At 32.5% G+C, this 22,712-nt stretch overlaps 1 protein-coding gene across 1 annotated transcript, besides 10 other annotated features; it reads left to right on the forward strand.

Annotated features, from left to right (window-relative positions):
- Nucleotides 1–464: part of a mobile genetic element that runs on past the window's edge.
- Nucleotides 465–1,509: 1,045 nt separating this feature from the next.
- Nucleotides 1,510–3,106: a mobile genetic element.
- Nucleotides 2,451–2,702, forward strand: TVAGG3_0274130 (uncharacterized protein; the record flags this gene model as incomplete). The annotated part of the gene is made up of 1 exon (XM_001579751.2): nucleotides 2,451–2,702. The coding sequence occupies one exon, from the start codon at nucleotides 2,451–2,453 to the stop codon at nucleotides 2,700–2,702; it is 252 nt and encodes an 83-aa protein (XP_001579801.1).
- Nucleotides 3,107–3,465: 359 nt separating the features above from the next.
- Nucleotides 3,466–3,562: a terminal%2Cinverted (terminal inverted repeat of Maverick-3 transposon ID:TVAGG3_0274140).
- Nucleotides 3,466–22,712: part of a mobile genetic element that runs on past the window's edge.
- Nucleotides 15,734–15,766: a mobile genetic element.
- Nucleotides 15,734–15,766: a terminal%2Cinverted (terminal inverted repeat of LTR63 transposon ID:TVAGG3_0274150).
- Nucleotides 16,038–16,248: a mobile genetic element.
- Nucleotides 21,591–21,623: a mobile genetic element.
- Nucleotides 21,591–21,623: a terminal%2Cinverted (terminal inverted repeat of LTR63 transposon ID:TVAGG3_0274170).
- Nucleotides 21,891–22,100: a mobile genetic element.

Genomic DNA, 22,712 nt, shown 5'->3' on the forward strand with positions numbered 1-22,712 from the left:
TTGATTTTTTACAAAATCTACATAGAATTATGCAAAATATGACTAAATAATTATAAATCTCAAGTTAAATTTTAATTTTGATAAATAATTTAAATTTCAAAATATCAAGTTCAGTTCGACTATGTATGTAGTAATTCCTCAATAAAGTGCCAAAACCCTATTAAAATATATGAACATTTTCAACATTTTAATGTTTTTATTTAAAAATTTGATGGAATATGAGCTTCAAACAATTATTATGTAAATAAAAATAATTAAATATATGTATTTATTCGTATTACAACCGTAGTAAGTCGATTCTTCCTTTCTTCTACTGAGGTTTGAATTTGATTTCGAATTGTAAAGAGATTCAAAGGGAAAATACTAGCGGATAAAAACTACCTCCATGAAAGGGTCAGAATGGAGTCAAGTTGTATTTTTTGATATTTTTTGCTTTTCGAGCCTAAATAGGTAGCCAAGATAATAGGGAAAACCGCAACCACTTTTTTTAATCACGATTTAAATATATAAATCGCGATTTTTTAGAAAAATCGCGACTTTTTTAAAATCGCGTTTTTTAATAAATTGCGATTTTATTGTGGTCGCGATTTTTCAAAAAAATCGCGATTTTTATGGAAAATTGTGATCAAAATTAAACGCGATTTTCTTTATCAATCGCGAACATAGAACAAATCGGAACCATGATTTTGGACCTCATTAAGCGAAAAGGTCGCAATTAAATTCAATAACAAAGCAATTCACAAAGATTTTTTGAATCTAGAATGGCTGTTTATCCATTTTAGACTGCTCACAATATGGTTTTTCTGCATACTTGCCGAAATCAGAGATCTAAAATCAAACAATCTCGATAACAAATACCTCAATCCCACTTTACTGGTCAAAATTCTTGAAGTCTTACTTTACTGCACTAATTAATCATAATTTACCTTTAACTAAAAAAATATTACATAAATCTAACAAAAAACCTTTAGCAATAAAAATACATTTGCTCAAGCCTATCGGCAACTCAAATCTAAAAAACTTTTTATAACATTCTTATTACAATTTTTATTTTATTCTTATATTTATATTTTTTAGTTCACTTTTTAAATAATGATCTTTAGATTGAACCAATAACGCGATTTTCCATATAAATCGCGATTTTTTTGAAAAATCGCGACCACAATAAAATCGCAATTTATTAAAAAACGCGATTTTAAAAAAGTCGCGATTTTTCTAAAAAATCGCGATTTATATATTTAAATCGTGATTAAAAAAAGTGGTTGCGGTTTTCCCTAATGCCTAAAAATAAGGTTCTAAATTCTGAAGTTTACATGATCCTCTCGTGTGCACCCTTAAGGGTCCACTGTAAAAATTGAAAGTCTCTCAAAATTGAGAGGCGATTTGCAAATAATCATTATCGTCTTTTTTCGAAAATCCACTTTTCCTAGTGTTCTGATTAATATTTTGTGAATGGAATAATGAAGTATATGTTTTTGTAAGATGGTAATATATTCTATCACTTCAAATTATAGATCCGTATTTTTCCCAAGTGAGCGGGGTATCTCCAATCCCAGCCCTATCGTCCTCCCAGTGTCAGTTTTCAATATAAAATCCAAATTTTTTTTGAAAATAAAAATTTCGAGAAATTTTTCTGATTTTTTTTCTTTGATTTCAATAATTCAAAATAAATTTGGGAGTAAAAAGACACTATTTAATGAAATTCATATGAGTGAATGTGGATAAATACTCTCAAAACATACAATTTATCTATTTTTTCTTTATATTATCAACTAATTAGTGATAATTTTTTTTGAATCAGATTTTTTTTCATTAAAAACATAATATATAACACAACAATGATGCACACATACGTATCTACACATCAAAATATAAAGCTTGTTTTGGTCTGGGCATCCCAACCCAAAATTCTTAAAAAATTGAATAAAATTGAATACTTGGGGCTGGGATGCCCATCCCAAAACCGAATTGAATTTTTTGAATTAAAGAATATATTTATGTATTTATAATATACATGTGATGTCTATAAAAAATACTAAATTCTAAAAAAAATTCAATTTATTCAAAACGTATACTAAGTGATCACTTCATTAGTAGGATCAGCAATCCTACTAAATGGTGAGAACGCCACTAACTAAAAAAGGAGTCCTTGGAGCTCTTGATCTCTTGTCAGTAGAGTTCATAATGAGGCATGGCATCTACTGATTAGAGATCAGAGCAATCCTACCTTACCTTCAGGAGCTACAAAGCTCCTAATCGTTACGAGAGGGAGTCTTGGAGCTCCTGAAGCTCATCAGCAGAGGCTATTTACCATTTGGGCCTCTTCTGATGAAAGATGCGAAACACGTCTACGAACCAGGAGCTTCAAAGCTTCTAATCCTTACTAAAGGGAGCTTTGGAGCTCCTGAGTCTCCATCAACAGAGTCCCAGATGGTAAATGTCCTTTGCTGATGAAAGATGCGAAACACATCTACGAACCAGGAGCTCCAAAGCTCCTAATCCTTACGAAAGGGAGCTTTGGAGCTCCTGAAACTCCTTTTACTATAAAATATGACAGTTTTCTTCTGAGGTTCTCATCAAATCTAAGACTTCAGAAGAAAGCTGTCCTATCAATGTATACTTACACACTCATGGACTACAAGTGTACAATTTTAAAGCAGAGATTATCCAAGGCCTCTCATCAAATGAGGGACCTCGGATAATCTCTACCTTAAGTAGTCAAATAACTTTTCTCACTATTTAGGAACAAAAGAACAAGAGTTGGAGTACTTTAAGGCAAGATTCTTCCGAAATCTCTCATCGAATGAGAGACTTCGGAAGGACCTTGCCAAATCCTTGAACGCCAATATCCTTGGAACTGAGCTAGAACCAGGGAGAAGTAGCATACTATAGAGCACGATGGTAATCTCGGAAATACTTATATCGCCCCAAGCACAATATTTAAGAAGTCTAACTCATATATACAAGAAGTCAGGCTGAATAGATATTGTGCATATGGTTTGCAGAACTCTCATGATATTTAAAATTCATGTTATCCCAAAAAGGTGACACTTTGGGTGTATCGTCCATCCCAGGGATGCAAAAATCACATCACCTTGGATCTATACTTCAAATCGGATAAAAATTGCAAAATCGGTGAGTTTTATAAGAACATGATTTTTTTCGAATTTTTTCGCTTTTGGATGCGTGTTTTGAAAAATAGATATTTTCGAATTTTGATTTTATCTTAAGTATAAGTTTTATATTAGGAATTTTTTTGACCTATTTCCAATTATTAATTCTGATGTTTTTTTAGGAATTTATTTGAGAAGAAATTAGGAATTTCGCTTTTATGCTATTACAAACTAATATTATGATGCATGTAGTTTATATTCATTGAGGCCAATGCCGGGATATCTTGCATTAAAAAAAAATTCAAAGAATTGACAATTAGATAGCACAAATTTAATTCTCTAGACAAAGTATAAAAAAAAAAAAAAAAAAAAAAAAAGGTAGTGGGGCCTCCAGGCACTTCGTGCCCTCTAGCCCCTGAAGATGTTTAGTATAAAATGAGGTTTTTTTTGGGTATAGGGGGCTTCCCAGGGGCTGCGCCCCTTCTAGCCCATAAAATTTTTTGAGAGTCGTCGCTGTTGACTTTTTTGTAGAGGACTCAAAATAGTATAACTTTGTCCGGACAAGTAAGGGTCTATCGTCGCTACAGGAAAAGTTACGGGCGTTCCAAGGAAGTATACTTTGAGAGACTCTTTAGAAACTTTAGACGTTTTACATAACCATCCATGCTTTTACTTTACATCCGATAAAAGTGGTTTGGAAACCGTTATGAGATGGTTAGAGGACATACATGACTATGAGTTTAGATATGACAAGATAGAATATGAGAGAGGTCCTATAAACCAAAACCAAAGTTTAGTTTCCAAACTAAACCAAGTCAACCTTCATTAGCTGGTATGGGTTGTTGACAAAGTCTTTACGAAGAAGTCATGACAAAGTCTTTACGAAGAAGTCATGACAAAGTCTTTACGATGAAGTCATGACAAAACATTGACGATGAAGTCATGACAAAGTCTTTACGATGAAGTCTTGACAAAACATATACGATGAAGTCATGACAAAGTCTTTACGATGAAGTTTTGACAAAACATATACGATGAAGTCTTGACAAAGTCTTTACGATGAAGTCTTGACAAAACATTGACGATGAAGTCTTGACAAAGTCTTTACGATGAAGTCTTGACAAAACATTGACGATGAAGTCTTGACAAAACATTGACGATGAAGTCTTGACAAAACATTGACGATGAAGTTTTGACAAAGTCTTTACGAAGAAGTCATGACAAAGTCTTTACGATGAAGTCATGACAAAACATATACGATGAAGTTTTGACAAAGTCTTTACGAAGAAGTCATGACAAAGTCTTTACGATGAAGTCATGACAAAGTCTTTACGATGAAGTCATGACAAAGTCTTTACGATGAAGTCATGACAAAACATATACGATGAAGTCATGACAAAGTCTTTACGATGAAGTCATGACAAAACATATACGATGAAGTCATGACAAAGTCTTTACGATGAAGTCTTGACAAAACATATACGATGAAGTCTTGACAAAACATTTACGAAGAAGTCTTGACAAAACATATACGAAGAAGTTTTGACAAAACATATACGATGAAATCATGAAAATTCAAGAGGTGAAGTCTTGACAAAACATATACGATGAAGTTTTGACAAAGTCTTTACGATGAAGTCTTGACAAAGTCTTTACGATGAAGTCATGACAAAACATATACGATGAAGTCATGACAAAGTCTTTACGATGAAGTCTTGACAAAACATATACGATGAAGTCATGACAAAGTCTTTACGATGAAGTTTTGACAAAGTCTTTACGATGAAGTTTTGACAAAGTCTTTACGATGAAGTCTTGACAAAACATTGACGAAGAAGTCATGACAAAGTCTTTACGATGAAATCATGAAAATTCAAGAGGTGAAGTCATGACAAAGTCTTTACGATGAAATCATGAAAATTCAAGAGGTGAAGTCTTGACAAAACATATACGATGAAGTCATGACAAAACATTGACGATGAAGTCTTGACAAAACATATACGATGAAGTCATGACAAAGTCTTTACGATGAAGTTTTGACAAAGTCTTTACGATGAAGTCATGACAAAACATATACGATGAAGTCATGACAAAGTCTTTACGATGAAGTCTTGACAAAACATATACGATGAAGTCATGACAAAGTCTTTACGATGAAGTCTTGACAAAACATATACGATGAAGTCTTGACAAAACATTGACGATGAAGTTTTGACAAAACATATACGATGAAGTCATGACAAAACATTGACGATGAAGTTTTGACAAAGTCTTTACGAAGAAGTTTTGACAAAACATATACGATGAAGTTTTGACAAAACATATACGATGAAGTCATGACAAAGTCTTTACGATGAAGTTTTGACAAAGTCTTTACGATGAAGTTTTGACAAAGTCTTTACGATGAAGTCTTGACAAAACATTGACGAAGAAGTCATGACAAAGTCTTTACGATGAAATCATGAAAATTCAAGAGGTGAAGTCATGACAAAGTCTTTACGATGAAATCATGAAAATTCAAGAGGTGAAGTCTTGACAAAACATATACGATGAAGTCATGACAAAACATTGACGATGAAGTCTTGACAAAACATATACGATGAAGTCATGACAAAGTCTTTACGAAGAAGTCATGACAAAGTCTTTACGATGAAGTCATGACAAAGTCTTTACGATGAAGTCATGACAAAGTCTTTACGATGAAGTCATGACAAAACATATACGATGAAGTCATGACAAAGTCTTTACGATGAAGTCTTGACAAAACATATACGATGAAGTCTTGACAAAACATTGACGATGAAGTTTTGACAAAACATATACGATGAAGTCATGACAAAACATTGACGATGAAGTTTTGACAAAGTCTTTACGAAGAAGTTTTGACAAAACATATACGATGAAGTTTTGACAAAACATATACGATGAAGTCATGACAAAGTCTTTACGATGAAGTCTTGACAAAACATATACGATGAAGTCATGACAAAGTCTTTACGATGAAGTCTTGACAAAACATATACGATGAAGTCTTGACAAAACATTTACGAAGAAGTCTTGACAAAACATATACGAAGAAGTTTTGACAAAACATATACGATGAAATCATGAAAATTCAAGAGGTGAAGTCTTGACAAAACATATACGATGAAGTTTTGACAAAGTCTTTACGATGAAGTCTTGACAAAGTCTTTACGATGAAGTCATGACAAAACATATACGATGAAGTTCATGACAAAGTCTTTACGATGAAGTCTTGACAAAACATATACGATGAAGTCATGACAAAGTCTTTACGATGAAGTTTTGACAAAGTCTTTACGATGAAGTTTTGACAAAGTCTTTACGATGAAGTCTTGACAAAACATTGACGAAGAAGTCATGACAAAGTCTTTACGATGAAATCATGAAAATTCAAGAGGTGAAGTCATGACAAAGTCTTTACGATGAAATCATGAAAATTCAAGAGGTGAAGTCTTGACAAAACATATACGATGAAGTCATGACAAAGTCTTTACGATGAAGTTTTGACAAAGTCTTTACGATGAAGTTTTGACAAAGTCTTTACGATGAAGTCTTGACAAAACATTGACGAAGAAGTCATGACAAAGTCTTTACGATGAAATCATGAAAATTCAAGAGGTGAAGTCATGACAAAACATATACGATGAAGTCATGACAAAACATTGACGATGAAGTCTTGACAAAACATATACGATGAAGTCATGACAAAACATTGACGATGAAGTCTTGACAAAACATATACGATGAAGTCATGACAAAGTCTTTACGATGAAGTTTTGACAAAGTCTTTACGATGAAGTTTTGACAAAGTCTTTACGATGAAGTCTTGACAAAACATTGACGAAGAAGTCATGACAAAGTCTTTACGATGAAATCATGAAAATTCAAGAGGTGAAGTCTTGACAAAACATTGACGAAGAAGTCATGACAAAGTCTTTACGATGAAATCATGAAAATTCAAGAGGTGAAGTCTTGACAAAACATATACGATGAAGTCTTGACAAAACATATACGATGAAGTCTTGACAAAACATTGACGATGAAGTCTTGACAAAACATATACGATGAAGTCATGACAAAACATTGACGATGAAGTTTTGACAAAGTCTTTACGATGAAGTCATGACAAAGTCTTTACGAAGAAGTCTTGACAAAGTCTTTACGATGAAGTTTTGACAAAACATTTACGATGAAGTTTTGACAAAACATATACGATGAAGTCATGACAAAACATATACGATGAAGTCATGACAAAACATATACGAAGAAGTCTTGACAAAACATTTACGATGAAGTCATGACAAAACATATACGATGAAGTCATGACAAAACATTGACGATGAAGTCTTGACAAAACATTTACGAAGAAGTCTTGACAAAGTCTTTACGAAGAAGTCTTGACAAAGTCTTTACGATGAAGTTTTGACAAAGTCTTTACGAAGAAGTCTTGACAAAGTCTTTACGATGAAGTTTTGACAAAACATTTACGATGAAGTTTTGACAAAACATATACGATGAAGTTTTGACAAAACATATACGATGAAGTTTTGACAAAACATATACGATGAAGTCATGACAAAACATATACGATGAAGTCATGACAAAACATATACGAAGAAGTCTTGACAAAACATATACGATGAAGTTTTGACAAAACATATACGATGAAGTCATGACAAAACATTGACGATGAAGTCTTGACAAAACATTTACGAAGAAGTCTTGACAAAGTCTTTACGAAGAAGTCTTGACAAAGTCTTTACGATGAAGTCTTGACAAAACATATACGATGAAGTTTTGACAAAGTCTTTACGAAGAAGTCTTGACAAAGTCTTTACGATGAAGTTTTGACAAAACATATACGATGAAGTTTTGACAAAGTCTTTACGATGAAGTTTTGACAAAGTCTTTACGATGAAGTCTTGACAAAGTCTTTACGATGAAGTCATGACAAAACATTGACGATGAAGTCATGACAAAGTCTTTACGAAGAAGTCATGACAAAGTCTTTACGAAGAAGTCTTGACAAAGTCTTTACGAAGAAGTCATGACAAAACATTGACGATGAAGTCTTGACAAAACATATACGATGAAGTCATGACAAAACATTGACGATGAAGTCTTGACAAAACATATACGATGAAGTCATGACAAACATTTACGAAAGAAGTCTGACAAAACATATACGATGAAGTCTTGACAAAACATATTTACGAAGAAGTCTTGACAAAACATTTACGAAGAAGTTTGACAAAACATTTACGAAGAAGTCTTGACAAAACATTTACGATGAATCATGACAAAACATTTACGAAGAAGTCTTGACAAAGTCTTTACGGAAGAAGTCTTGACAAAACATATACGATGAAGTCATGACAAAACATTGACGATGAAGTTTTGACAAAGTCTTTACGATGAAGTCATGACAAAGTCTTTACGAAGAAGTCTTGACAAAACATTGACGATGAAGTCATGACAAAACATATACGATGAAGTCTTGACAAAACATTGACGATGAAGTTTTGACAAAGTCTTTACGATGAAGTCTTGACAAAACATTGACGAAGTCATGACAAAGTCTTTACGATGAAATCATGAAAATTCAAGAGTGAAGTCTTGACAAAACATATACGATGAAGTCATGACAAAACATTGACGATGAAGTCTTGACAAAACATATACGATGAAGTCATGACAAAGTCTTTACGATGAAGTTTTGACAAAGTCTTTACGATGAAGTTTTGACAAAGTCTTTACGATGAAATCATGAAAATTCAAGAGGTGAAGTCATGACAAAGTCTTTACGATGATCATGAAAATTCAAGAGGTGAAGTCTTGACAAAACATATACGATGAAGTCATGACAAAACATTGACGATGAAGTCTTGACAAAACATATACGATGAAGTCTTGACAAAACATTTACGAAGAAGTCTTGACAAAACATTTACGAAGAAGTCTTGACAAAACATTTACGAAGAAGTCTTGACAAAACATTTACGATGAAATCATGACAAAACATTTACGAAGAAGTCTTGACAAAGTCTTTACGAAGAAGTCTTGACAAAACATATACGATGAAGTCATGACAAAACATTGACGATGAAGTTTTGACAAAGTCTTTACGATGAAGTCATGACAAAGTCTTTACGAAGAAGTCTTGACAAAACATTGACGATGAAGTCATGACAAAACATATACGATGAAGTCTTGACAAAACATTGACGATGAAGTTTTGACAAAGTCTTTACGATGAAGTCTTGACAAAACATTGACGAAGAAGTCATGACAAAGTCTTTACGATGAAATCATGAAAATTCAAGAGGTGAAGTCTTGACAAAACATATACGATGAATCATGACAAAAACATTGACGATGAAGTCTTGACCAAACATATACGATGAAGTCATGACAAAGTCTTTACGATGAAGTTTTGACAAAGTCTTTACGATGAAGTTTTGACAAAGTCTTTACGATGAAGTCTTGACAAAACATTGACGAAGAAGTCATGACAAAGTCTTTACGATGAAATCATGAAAATTCAAGAGGTGAAGTCATGACAAAGTCTTTACGATGAAATCATGAAAATTCAAGAGGTGAAGTCTTGACAAAACATATACGATGAAGTCATGACAAAACATTGACGATGAAGTCTTGACAAAACATATACGATGAAGTCTTGACAAAACATTTACGAAGAAGTCTTGACAAAACATTTACGAAGAAGTCTTGACAAAACATTTACGATGAAATCATGACTAAAACATTTACGAAGAAGTCTTGACAAAGTCTTTACGAAGAAGTCTTGACAAAACATATACGATGAAGTCATGACAAAGTCTTTACGATGAAGTTTTGACAAAGTCTTTACGATGAAGTCATGACAAAGTCTTTACGAAGAAGTCTTGACAAAACATTGACGATGAAGTCATGACAAAACATATACGATGAAGTCTTGACAAAACATTGACGATGAAGTTTTGACAAAGTCTTTACGATGAAGTCTTGACAAAACATTGACGAAGAAGTCATGACAAAGTCTTTACGATGAAATCATGAAAATTCAAGAGGTGAAGTCATGACAAAGTCTTTACGATGAAATCATGAAAATTCAAGAGGTGAAGTCTTGACAAAACATATACGATGAAGTCATGACAAAGTCTTTACGATGAAGTTTTGACAAAGTCTTTACGATGAAGTTTTGACAAAGTCTTTACGATGAAGTCTTGACAAACATTGACGAAGAAGTCATGACAAGTCTTTACGATGAAATCATGAAAATTCAAGAGTGAAGTCTTGACAAAACATTGACGATGAAGTCTTGACAAAACATATACGATGAAGTCATGACAAAACATTGACGATGAAGTTTTGACAAAACATATACGATGAAGTCATGACAAAGTCTTTACGATGAAGTCATGACAAAGTCTTTACGAAGAAGTCTTGACAAAGTCTTTACGATGAAGTCTTGACAAAACATTGACGAAGAAGTCATGACAAAGTCTTTACGATGAAATCATGAAAATTCAAGAGGTGAAGTCTTGACAAAACATATACGATGAAGTCATGACAAAACATTGACGATGAAGTCTTGACAAAACATATACGATGAAGTCATGACAAAGTCTTTACGATGAAGTTTTGACAAAGTCTTTACGATGAAGTTTTGACAAAGTCTTTACGATGAAGTCTTGACAAAACATTGACGAAGAAGTCATGACAAAGTCTTTACGATGAAATCATGAAAATTCAAGAGGTGAAGTCATGACAAAGTCTTTACGATGAAATCATGAAAATTCAAGAGGTGAAGTCTTGACAAAACATATACGATGAAGTCATGACAAAACATTGACGATGAAGTCTTGACAAAACATATACGATGAAGTCTTGACAAAACATTTACGAAGAAGTCTTGACAAAACATTTACGAAGAAGTCTTGACAAAACATTTACGAAGAAGTCTTGACAAAACATTTACGATGAAATCATGACAAAACATTTACGAAGAAGTCTTGACAAAGTCTTTACGAAGAAGTCTTGACAAAACATATACGATGAAGTCATGACAAAACATTGACGATGAAGTTTTGACAAAGTCTTTACGATGAAGTCATGACAAAGTCTTTACGATGAAGTTTTGACAAAGTCTTTACGATGAAGTCTTGACAAAACATTGACGAAGAAGTCATGACAAAGTCTTTACGATGAAATCATGAAAATTCAAGAGGTGAAGTCTTGACAAAACATATACGATGAAGTCATGACAAAACATTGACGATGAAGTCTTGACAAAACATATACGATGAAGTCATGACAAAGTCTTTACGATGAAGTTTTGACAAAGTCTTTACGATGAAGTTTTGACAAAGTCTTTACGATGAAGTCTTGACAAAACATTGACGAAGAAGTCATGACAAAGTCTTTACGATGAAATCATGAAAATTCAAGAGGTGAAGTCATGACAAAGTCTTTACGATGAAATCATGAAAATTCAAGAGTGAAGTCTTGACAAACATATACGATGAAGTCATGACAAAACATTGACGATGAAGTCTTGACAAAACTATACGATGAAGTCTTGACAAAAACATTACGAAGAAGTCTTGACAAAACATTTACGAAGAAGTGACAAACATTTACGAAGAAGTCTTGACAAACATTTACGATGAAATCATGACAAAACATTTACGAAGAAGTCTTGACAAAGTCTTTACGAAGAAGTCTTGACAAACATATACGATGAAGTCATGACAAAACATTGACGATGAAGTTTTGACAAAGTCTTTACGATGAAGTCTTGACAAAGTCTTTACGAAGAAGTCTTGACAAAACATTGACGATGAAGTCATGACAAAACATATACGATGAAGTCTTGACAAACATTGACGATGAAGTTTTGACAAAGTCTTTACGATGAAGTCTTGACAAAACATTGACGAAGTCATGACAAAGTCTTTACGATGAAATCATGAAAATTCAAGAGGTGAAGTCATGACAAAGTCTTTACGATGAAATCATGAAAATTCAAGAGGTGAAGTCTTGACAAAACATATACGATGAAGTCATGACAAAGTCTTTACGATGAAGTTTTGACAAAGTCTTTACGATGAAGTTTTGACAAAGTCTTTACGATGAAGTCTTGACAAAACATTGACGAAGAAGTCATGACAAAGTCTTTACGATGAAATCATGAAATTCAAGAGGTGAAGTCATGACAAAACATAACGATGAAGTCATGACAAAACATTGACGATGAAGTCTTGACAAAACATATACGATGAAGTCATGACAAAACATTGACGATGAAGTCTTGACAAAACATATACGATGAAGTCATGACAAAGTCTTTACGATGAAGTTTTGACAAAGTCTTTACGATGAAGTTTTGACAAAGTCTTTACGATGAAGTCTTGACAAAACATTGACGAAGAAGTCATGACAAAGTCTTTACGATGAAATCATGAAAATTCAAGAGGTGAAGTCTTGACAAAACATATACGATGAAGTCTTGACAAAACATATACGATGAAGTCATGACAAAACATTGACGATGAAGTTTTGACAAAGTCTTTACGATGAAGTCATGACAAAGTCTATACGAAAAGTCTTGACAAAGTCTTTACGATGAAGTTTTGACAAAACATTTACGATGAAGTTTTGACAAAACATATACGATGAAGTTTTGACAAAACATATACGATGAAGTTTTGACAAAACATATACGATGAAGTCATGACAAAACATATACGAAGAAGTCTTGACAAAACATTTACGATGAAGTTTTGACAAAACATATACGATGAAGTTTTGACAAAACATATACGATGAAGTTTTGACAAAACATATACGATGAAGTCATGACAAAACATATACGATGAAGTCTTGACAAAACATTGACGATGAAGTCATGACAAAACATTTACTATGAAGTCATGACAAAACATTGACGATGAAGTCATGACAAAACATTGACGATGAAGTCATGACAAAGTCTTTACGAAGAAGTCTTGACAAAGTCTTTACGATGAAGTCATGACAAAGTCTTTACGAAGAAGTCTTGACAAAGTCTTTACGATGAAGTCATGACAAAGTCTTTACGATGAAGTCATGACAAAACATTGACGATGAAGTCATGACAAAACATTTACGATGAAATCATGACAAAACATATACGATGAAGTCTTGACAAAACATTGACGATGAAGTTTTGACAAAGTCTTTACGATGAAGTCATGACAAAGCATATACGATGAAGTTTGACAAAGTCTTTACGATGAAGTCTTGACAAAACATATACGAAGAAGTCTTGACAAAACATTTACGATGAAATCATGACAAAACATATACGATGAAGTCTTGACAAAACATTGACGATGAAGTTTTGACAAAGTCTTTACGATGAAGTCATGACAAAGCATATACGATGAAGTTTTGACAAAGTCTTTACGAAGAAGTCTTGACAAAACATTTACGATGAAGTTTGACAAAGTCTTTACGATGAAGTTTTGACAAAACATTTACGAAGAAGTCTTGACAAAACATTTACGAAGAAGTCTTGACAAAACATATACGATGAAGTCTTGACAAAGTCTTTACGATGAAGTCTTGACAAAACATATACGAAGAAGTCTTGACAAAACATTGACGATGAAGTTTTGACAAAGTCTTTACGATGAAGTTTTGACAAAACATATACGATGAAGTCATGACAAAGCATATACGATGAAGTTTTGACAAAACATTTACGAAGAAGTCTTGACAAAACATTTACGAAGAAGTCTTGACAAAACATATACGATGAAGTCATGACAAAGTCTTTACGATGAAGTTTTGACAAAGTCTTTACGATGAAGTTTTGACAAAGTCTTTACGATGAAGTCTTGACAAAACATTGAAAAAGAAGTCATGACAAAGTCTTTACGATGAAGTTTTGACAAAGTCTTTACGAAGAAGTCTTGACAAAGTCTTTACGATGAAGTCATGACAAAACATTGACGATGAAGTCTTGACAAAACATTTACGAAGAAGTCTTGACAAAGTCTTTACGAAGAAGTCTTGACAAAGTCATTACGATGAAGTCTTGACAAAACATATACGATGAAGTTTTGACAAAACATATACGATGAAGTCTTGACAAAACATTGACGATGAAGTCATGACAAAACATTGACGATGAAGTCTTGACAAAACATTTACGAAGAAGTCATGACAAAGTCTTTACGAAGAAGTCTTGACAAAGTCTTTACGATGAAGTTTTGACAAAACATATACGATGAAGTTTTGACAAAGTCTTTACGATGAAGTTTTGACAAAGTCTTTACGATGAAGTCTTGACAAAGTCTTTACGAAGAAGTCTTGACAAAGTCTTTACGATGAAGTCATGACAAAACATTTACGAAGAAGTCATGACAAAGTCTTTACGAAGAAGTCTTGACAAAGTCTTTACGAAGAAGTCATGACAAAACATTGACGATGAAGTCTTGACAAAACATTTACGAAGAAGTCTTGACAAAGTCTTTACGAAGAAGTTTTGACAAAACATATACGATGAAGTCATGACAAAACATTTACGAAGAAGTCTTGACAAAACATTTACGAAGAAGTCTTGACAAAACATTTACGAAGAAGTCTTGACAAAACATTTACGAAGAAGTCTTGACAAAACATATACGATGAAGTCTTGACAAAACATTGACGATGAAGTTTTGACAAAGTCTTTACGATGAAGTCTTGACAAAACATTGACGAAGAAGTCATGACAAAGTCTTTACGATGAAATCATGAAAATTCAAGAGGTGAAGTCTTGACAAAACATATACGATGAAGTCATGACAAAACATTGACGATGAAGTCTTGACAAAACATATACGATGAAGTCATGACAAAGTCTTTACGATGAAGTTTTGACAAAGTCTTTACGATGAAGTTTTGACAAAGTCTTTACGATGAAGTCTTGACAAAACTATCATAAGACAAATTACAGAAAGTGAACTCAAACAAAAAGTGACACAATGCATTTGCCAACCAAATAACTTTACAAAGCAAAAACTTAAATTACTTGTCAAGCTTACTATTCTTATTTTAACAATTAAAAAATTAAATTTTATTTTTTATTTAAAAAAATCATCTTATATCATCTGATATATATATAACAGCATTAATATTTCAATGATTCACAAATCAACTTTTTCATTATTTTAAATAATTATAGAATATATACCGACTTTTTGTACATAAATATTTTAAGATTCAATAATGATTTACGGTTTTTTTCAAAACTTATAATTTTCAAATGAGTGGTATAACTTACATGAATGGCAAAATCGAAAGATTTTGGCAGAATATTCAAGTTGATGAGGTAGCTTGGGATCAAATTCAAAATTTAATCGAAAATTATAACGCAAACCACATACACAGTTACCAAAAAATCCAGAAATACATACCTGTTTACACCAAACAAATTTTATGATATCAGCGAAAAATATGATACCACAAAGAACCCCTTTGGAAAGTTGATGGAGAAATTAAGGATTTGAGGATTTCTCTTCAACATTTCCGCGAGAGGAGAGCCAATCAAAGAAATTAATTCGGTAATATTTTAAAATCGAAAATAAAATCTAATTTTTAACACAAATTAACAATATCGATTACATCTTCTTACTAAGCTCAGTCAGATTAATAAGAATAAACACTTACCTTTTAAAACATTTACATATTTTTTTCTTCGTTACAGAGATACGCAAGTTGCAGAAGAAGCAGCAACTGTAGTACAGTAATTTGACACTCCGAAATCGAACATTAGTGACTTTGAGTAGATTTTGAATTTAATATAGATCTTGATTTTTAATAACCATCATAGCAAGAGCTAGTTGGTGAATGGTATCCGCGAATTTCGGCTTGAAAGTTGGGAAACTTTGTCCGAATGTTAAACTATTCGGACAAAGTTTCCCGCTGTTTGCGAAGGAATTGTTGGCTATGATGTACTGATTCATGATCAGTACATCATAGCCAACAATTCCTTATACAAAGTTCAAAAACTTGGGTGCAATCAGAACTGATTTCACACAAGTTTTTGAACTTTCTCGAGGGAATGAAAGGGTAAGAGATATCCATTTCCTTTCACCTTCGTTCTCAATAATTAACTTATAAATTTTTTAAAGCAAAAAAAGTCTGATTTTTTTTGACAAGTAAATATATAGGGAATTTATCCGACTAAATAAGTGTCACTTTTTCGGTTCACCTCACTTTCCGTAACTCGTCTTACAACAAAACATTGACGAAGAAGTCATGACAAAGTCTTTACGATGAAATCATGAAAATTCAAGAGGTGAAGTCATGACAAAGTCTTTACGATGAAATCATGAAAATTCAAGAGGTGAAGTCTTGACAAAACATATACGATGAAGTCATGACAAAACATTGACGATGAAGTCTTGACAAAACATATACGATGAAGTCTTGACAAAATATTTACGAAGAAGTCTTGACAAAACATTTACGAAGAAGTCTTGACAAAACATTTACGAAAAAGTCATGACAAAACATTGACGATGAAGTCTTGACAAAACATTTACGAAGAAGTCTTGACAAAGTCTTTACGAAGAAGTTTTGACAAAACATATACGATGAAGTCATGACAAAACATTTACGAAGAAGTCTTGACAAAACATTTACGAAGAAGTCTTGACAAAACATTTACGAAAAAGTCATGACAAAACATTGACGATGAAGTCTTGACAAAACATTTACGAAGAAGTCTTGACAAAGTCTTTACGAAGAAGTTTTGACAAAACATATACGATGAAGTCATGACAAAACATTTACGAAGAAGTCTTGACAAAACATTTACGAAGAAGTCTTGACAAAACATTTACGAAGAAGTCTTGACAAAACATATACGATGAAGTCATGACAAAGTCTTTACGATGAAGTTTTGACAAAGTCTTTACGATGAAGTTTTGACAAAGTCTTTACGATGAAGTCTTGACAAAACATTGACGAAGAAGTCATGACAAAGTCTTTACGATGAAATCATGAAAATTCAAGAGGTGAAGTCTTGACAAAACATATACGATGAAGTCATGACAAAACATTGACGATGAAGTCTTGACAAAACATATACGATGAAGTCATGACAAAGTCTTTACGATGAAGTTTTGACAAAGTCTTTACGATGAAGTTTTGACAAAGTCTTTACGATGAAGTCTTGACAAAACATTGACGAAGAAGTCATGACAAAGTCTTTACGATGAAATCATGAAAATTCAAGAGGTGAAGTCTTGACAAAACATTGACGATGAAGTCTTGACAAAACATATACGATGAAGTCATGACAAAACATTGACGATGAAGTTTTGACAAAACATATACGATGAAGTCATGACAAAACATTGACGATGAAGTTTTGACAAAGTCTGTACGATGAAGTCATGACAAAGTCTTTACGAAGAAGTCTTGACAAAGTCTTTACGATGAAGTTTTGACAAACATTTACGATGAAGTTTTGACAAACATATACGATGAAGTTTTGACAAAACATATACGATGAAGTTTTGACAAAACATATACGATGAAGTCATGACAAAACATATACGAAGAAGTCTTGACAAAACATTGACGATGAAGTCATGACAAAACATATACGATGAAGTCATGACAAAGTCTTTACGATGAAGTTTTGACAAAACATTGACGAAGAAGTCATGACAAAGTCTTTACGAAGAAGTCTTGACAAAGTCTTTACGATGAAGTCATGACAAAGTCTTTACGATGAAGTCATGACAAAACATTGACGATGAAGTCATGACAAAACATTGACGATGAAGTCATGACAAAACATATACGAAGAAATCATGACAAAACATTTACGATGAAATCATGACAAAACATATACGATGAAGTCTTGACAAAACATTGACGATGAAGTTTTGACAAAGTCTTTACGATGAAGTTTTGACAAAGTCTTTACGATGAAGTTTTGACAAAGTCTTTACGATGAAGTTTTGACAAAGTCTTTACGAAGAAGTCCTGACAAAACATTTACGATGAAGTTTGACAAAGTCTTTACGAAGAAGTCTTGACAAAACATATACGATGAAATCATGACAAAACATATACGAAGAAGTTTTGACAAAACATATACGATGAAGTCTTGACAAAGTCTTTACGATGAAGTCTTGACAAAACATATACGAAGAAGTCTTGACAAAACATTGACGATGAAGTCATGACAAACATATACGATGAAGTCATGACAAAGTCTTTACGATGAAGTTTTGACAAAACATTGACGAAGAAGTCATGACAAAGTCTTTACGAAGAAGTCTTGACAAAGTCTTTACGATGAAGTCATGACAAAGTCTTTACGATGAAGTCATGACAAAACATTGACGATGAAGTCATGACAAACATTGACGATGAAGTCATGACAAACATATACGAAAATCATGACAAAACATTTACGATGAAATCATGACAAAACATATACGATGAAGTCTTGACAAAACATTGACGATGAAGTTTTGACAAAGTCTTTACGATGAAGTTTTGACAAAGTCTTTACGATGAAGTTTTGACAAAGTCTTTACGATGAAGTTTTGACAAAGTCTTTACGAAGAAGTCCTGAAAACATTTACGATGAAGTTTGACAAAGTCTTTACGAAGAAGTCTTGACAAAACATATACGATGAAATCATGACAAAACATATACGAAGAAGTTTTGACAAAACATATACGATGAAGTCTTGACAAAGTCTTTACGATGAAGTCTTGACAAAACATATACGATGAAGTCTTGACAAAACATTGACGATGAAGTTTTGACAAAACATATACGATGAAGTTTTGACAAAGTCTTTACGATGAAGTCTTGACAAAGTCTTTACGATGAAGTCTTGACAAAGTCTTTACGATGAAGTCTTGACAAAACATTTACGATGAAGTTTTGACAAAGTCTTTACGATGAAGTTTTGACAAAGTCTTTACGAAGAAGTCTTGACAAAGTCTTTACGATGAAGTCATGACAAAACATTGACGATGAAGTTTGACAAAACATATACGATGAAGTCATGACAAAACATATACGATGAAGTCTTGACAAAACATTGACGATGAAGTTTTGACAAAGTCTTTACGATGAAGTTTTGACAAAGTCTTTACGATGAAGTTTTGACAAAGTCTTTACGATGAAGTTTTGACAAAGTCTTTACGAAGAAGTCCTGACAAAACATTTACGATGAAGTTTGACAAAGTCTTTACGAAGAAGTCTTGACAAAACATATACGATGAAATCATGACAAAACATATACGAAGAAGTTTTGACAAAACATATACGATGAAGTCTTGACAAAGTCTTTACGATGAAGTCTTGACAAAACATATACGAAGAAGTCTTGACAAAACATTGACGATGAAGTTTTGACAAAACATATACGATGAAGTTTTGACAAAGTCTTTACGATGAAGTTTTGACAAAGTCTTTACGATGAAGTCTTGACAAAGTCTTTACGATGAAGTCTTGACAAAACATTTACGATGAAGTTTTGACAAAGTCTTTACGATGAAGTTTTGACAAAGTCTTTACGAAGAAGTCTTGACAAAGTCTTTACGATGAAGTCATGACAAAACATTGACGATGAAGTCTTGACAAAACATATACGATGAAGTCATGACAAAGTCTTTACGATGAAGTTTTGACAAAGTCTTTACGATGAAGTTTTGACAAAGTCTTTACGATGAAGTCTTGACAAAACATTGACGAAGAAGTCATGACAAAGTCTTTACGATGAAATCATAAAATTCAAGAGGTGAAGTCTTGACAAAACATTGACGATGAAGTTTTAAAACATATACGATGAAGTCATGACAAAACATTGACGATGAAGTTTTGACAAAGTCTTTACGATGAAGTTTTGACAAAGTCTTTACGATGAAGTCTTGACAAAGTCTTTACGATGAAGTTTTGACAAAACATTTACGATGAAGTTTTGACAAAACATATACGATGAAGTTTTGACAAAACATATACGATGAAGTTTTGACAAAACATATACGATGAAGTCATGACAAAACATATACGAAGAAGTCTTGACAAACATTGACGATGAAGTCATGACAAAACATTTACGATGAAGTCATGACAAAACATTTACGATGAAGTCTTGACAAAACATTGACGATGAAGTTTGACAAAACATTTACGATGAAGTTTGACAAAGTCTTTACGATGAAGTTTTGACAAAGTCTTTACGATGAAGTCTTGACAAAGTCTTTACGATGAAGTCTTGACAAAACATTTACGATGAAGTTTTGACAAAGTCTTTACGATGAAGTCATGACAAAGTCTTTACGATGAAGTCTTGACAAAACATTGACGAAGAAGTCATGACAAAGTCTTTACGATGAAATCATGAAAATTCAAGAGGTGAAGTCTTGACAAAACATATACGATGAAGTCATGACAAAACATTGACGATGAAGTCTTGACAAAACATATACGATGAAGTCATGACAAAACATTGACGATGAAGTTTTGACAAAGTCTTTACGATGAAGTCTTGACAAAACATTGACGAAGAAGTCATGACAAAGTCTTTACGATGAAGTCATGACAAAACATTGACGATGAAGTCTTGACAAAACATATACGATGAAGTCATGACAAAGTCTTTACGATGAAGTTTTGACAAAGTCTTTACGATGAAGTTTTGACAAAGTCTTTACGATGAAGTCTTGACAAAACATTGACGAAGAAGTCATGACAAAGTTTACGATGAAGTTTTGACAAAGTCTTTACGATGAAGTCTTGACAAAACTATCATAAGACAAATTACAGAAAGTGAACTCAAACAAAAAGTGACACAATGCATTTGCCAACCAAATAACTTTACAAAGCAAAAACTTAAATTACTTGTCAAGCTTACTATTCTTATTTTAACAATTAAAAAATTAAATTTTATTTTTTATTTAAAAAAATCATCTTATATCATCTGATATATATATAACAGCATTAATATTTCAATGATTCACAAATCAACTTTTTCATTATTTTAAATAATTATAGAATATATACCGACTTTTTGTACATAAATATTTTAAGATTCAATAATGATTTACGGTTTTTTTCAAAACTTATAATTTTCAAATGAGTGGTATAACTTACATGAATGGCAAAATCGAAAGATTTTGGCAGAATATTCAAGTTGATGAGGTAGCTTGGGATCAAATTCAAAATTTAATCGAAATTGAAATTATAACGCAACACAACATACACAGTTACACAAAATACCAGAAATACATACCTGTTTACACCAAACAAATTTTATGATATCAGCGAAAAATATGATACCACCAAAGAACCCCTTTGGAAAGTTGATGGAGAAATTAAGGATTTGAGGATTTCTCTTCAACATTTCCGCGAGAGGAGAGCCAATCAAAGAAATTAATTCGGTAATATTTTAAAATCGAAAATAAAATCTAATTTTTACACAAATTAACAATATCGATTACATCTTCTTACTAAGCTCAGTCAGATTAATAAGAATAAACACTTACCTTTTAAAACATTTACATATTTTTTCTTCGTTACAGAGATACCAAGTTGCAGAAGAAGCAGCAACTGTAGTACAGTAATTTGACACTCCGAAATCGAACATTAGTGACTTTGAGTAGATTTTGAATTTAATATAGATCTTGATTTTAATAACCATCATAGCAAGAGCTAGTTGGTGAATGGTATCCGCGAATTTCGGCTTGAAAGTTGGGAAACTTTGTCGAATGTTAAACTATTCGGACAAAGTTTCCCGCTGTTTGCGAAGGAATTGTTGGCTATGATGTACTGATTCATGATCAGTACATCATAGCCAACAATTCCTTATACAAAGTTCAAAAACTTGGGTGCAATCAGAACTGATTTCACACAAGTTTTTGAACTTTCTCGAGGGAATGAAAGGGTAAGAGATATCCATTTCTTTCACCTTCGTTTCAATAATTAACTTATAAATTTTTTAAAGCAAAAAAAGTTGATTTTTTTTGACAAGTTAATATATAGGGAATTTATCCGACTAAATAAGTGTCACTTTTTCGGTTCACCTCACTTTCCGATCTCTTAAAGACTTGTCAAGACTTACATCGCAATGTTTTGTCAAGACTTCTTCGTAAAGAACTTTGACAGACTTTCATCGTAAAGACTTTGTCAAAACACTTCATCGTAAAGCTTTGTCAAACTTCATCGTATATGTTTTGTTCAAAACTTCATCGTCAATGTTTTGTCAAGACTTCTTCGTATATGTTTTGTCAAAACTTCATCGTACTTTGTCCTTGATATGTTATTGTACTTCTTCGTAATGTTTTGTCATGTTCATCGTATATGTTTTGATCATGACTTCATCGTATATGTTTTGTCAAACTTCATCGTAAATGTTTTGTCAAACTTCATCGTAAATGTTTTGTCAAAACTTCATCGTAAAGACTTGTCAATACTTCTTCGTAATGACTTTGTCAAACTTCATCGTAAAGACTTGTTCAAAACTTCATCGTCATGTTTTGTCATGACTTCATCGTAATGTTGTCATC

Source organism: Trichomonas vaginalis, chromosome V, assembly GCF_026262505.1.
Source record: "Trichomonas vaginalis G3 chromosome V, whole genome shotgun sequence".
Lineage (NCBI taxonomy): Eukaryota > Parabasalia > Trichomonadida > Trichomonadidae > Trichomonas > Trichomonas vaginalis.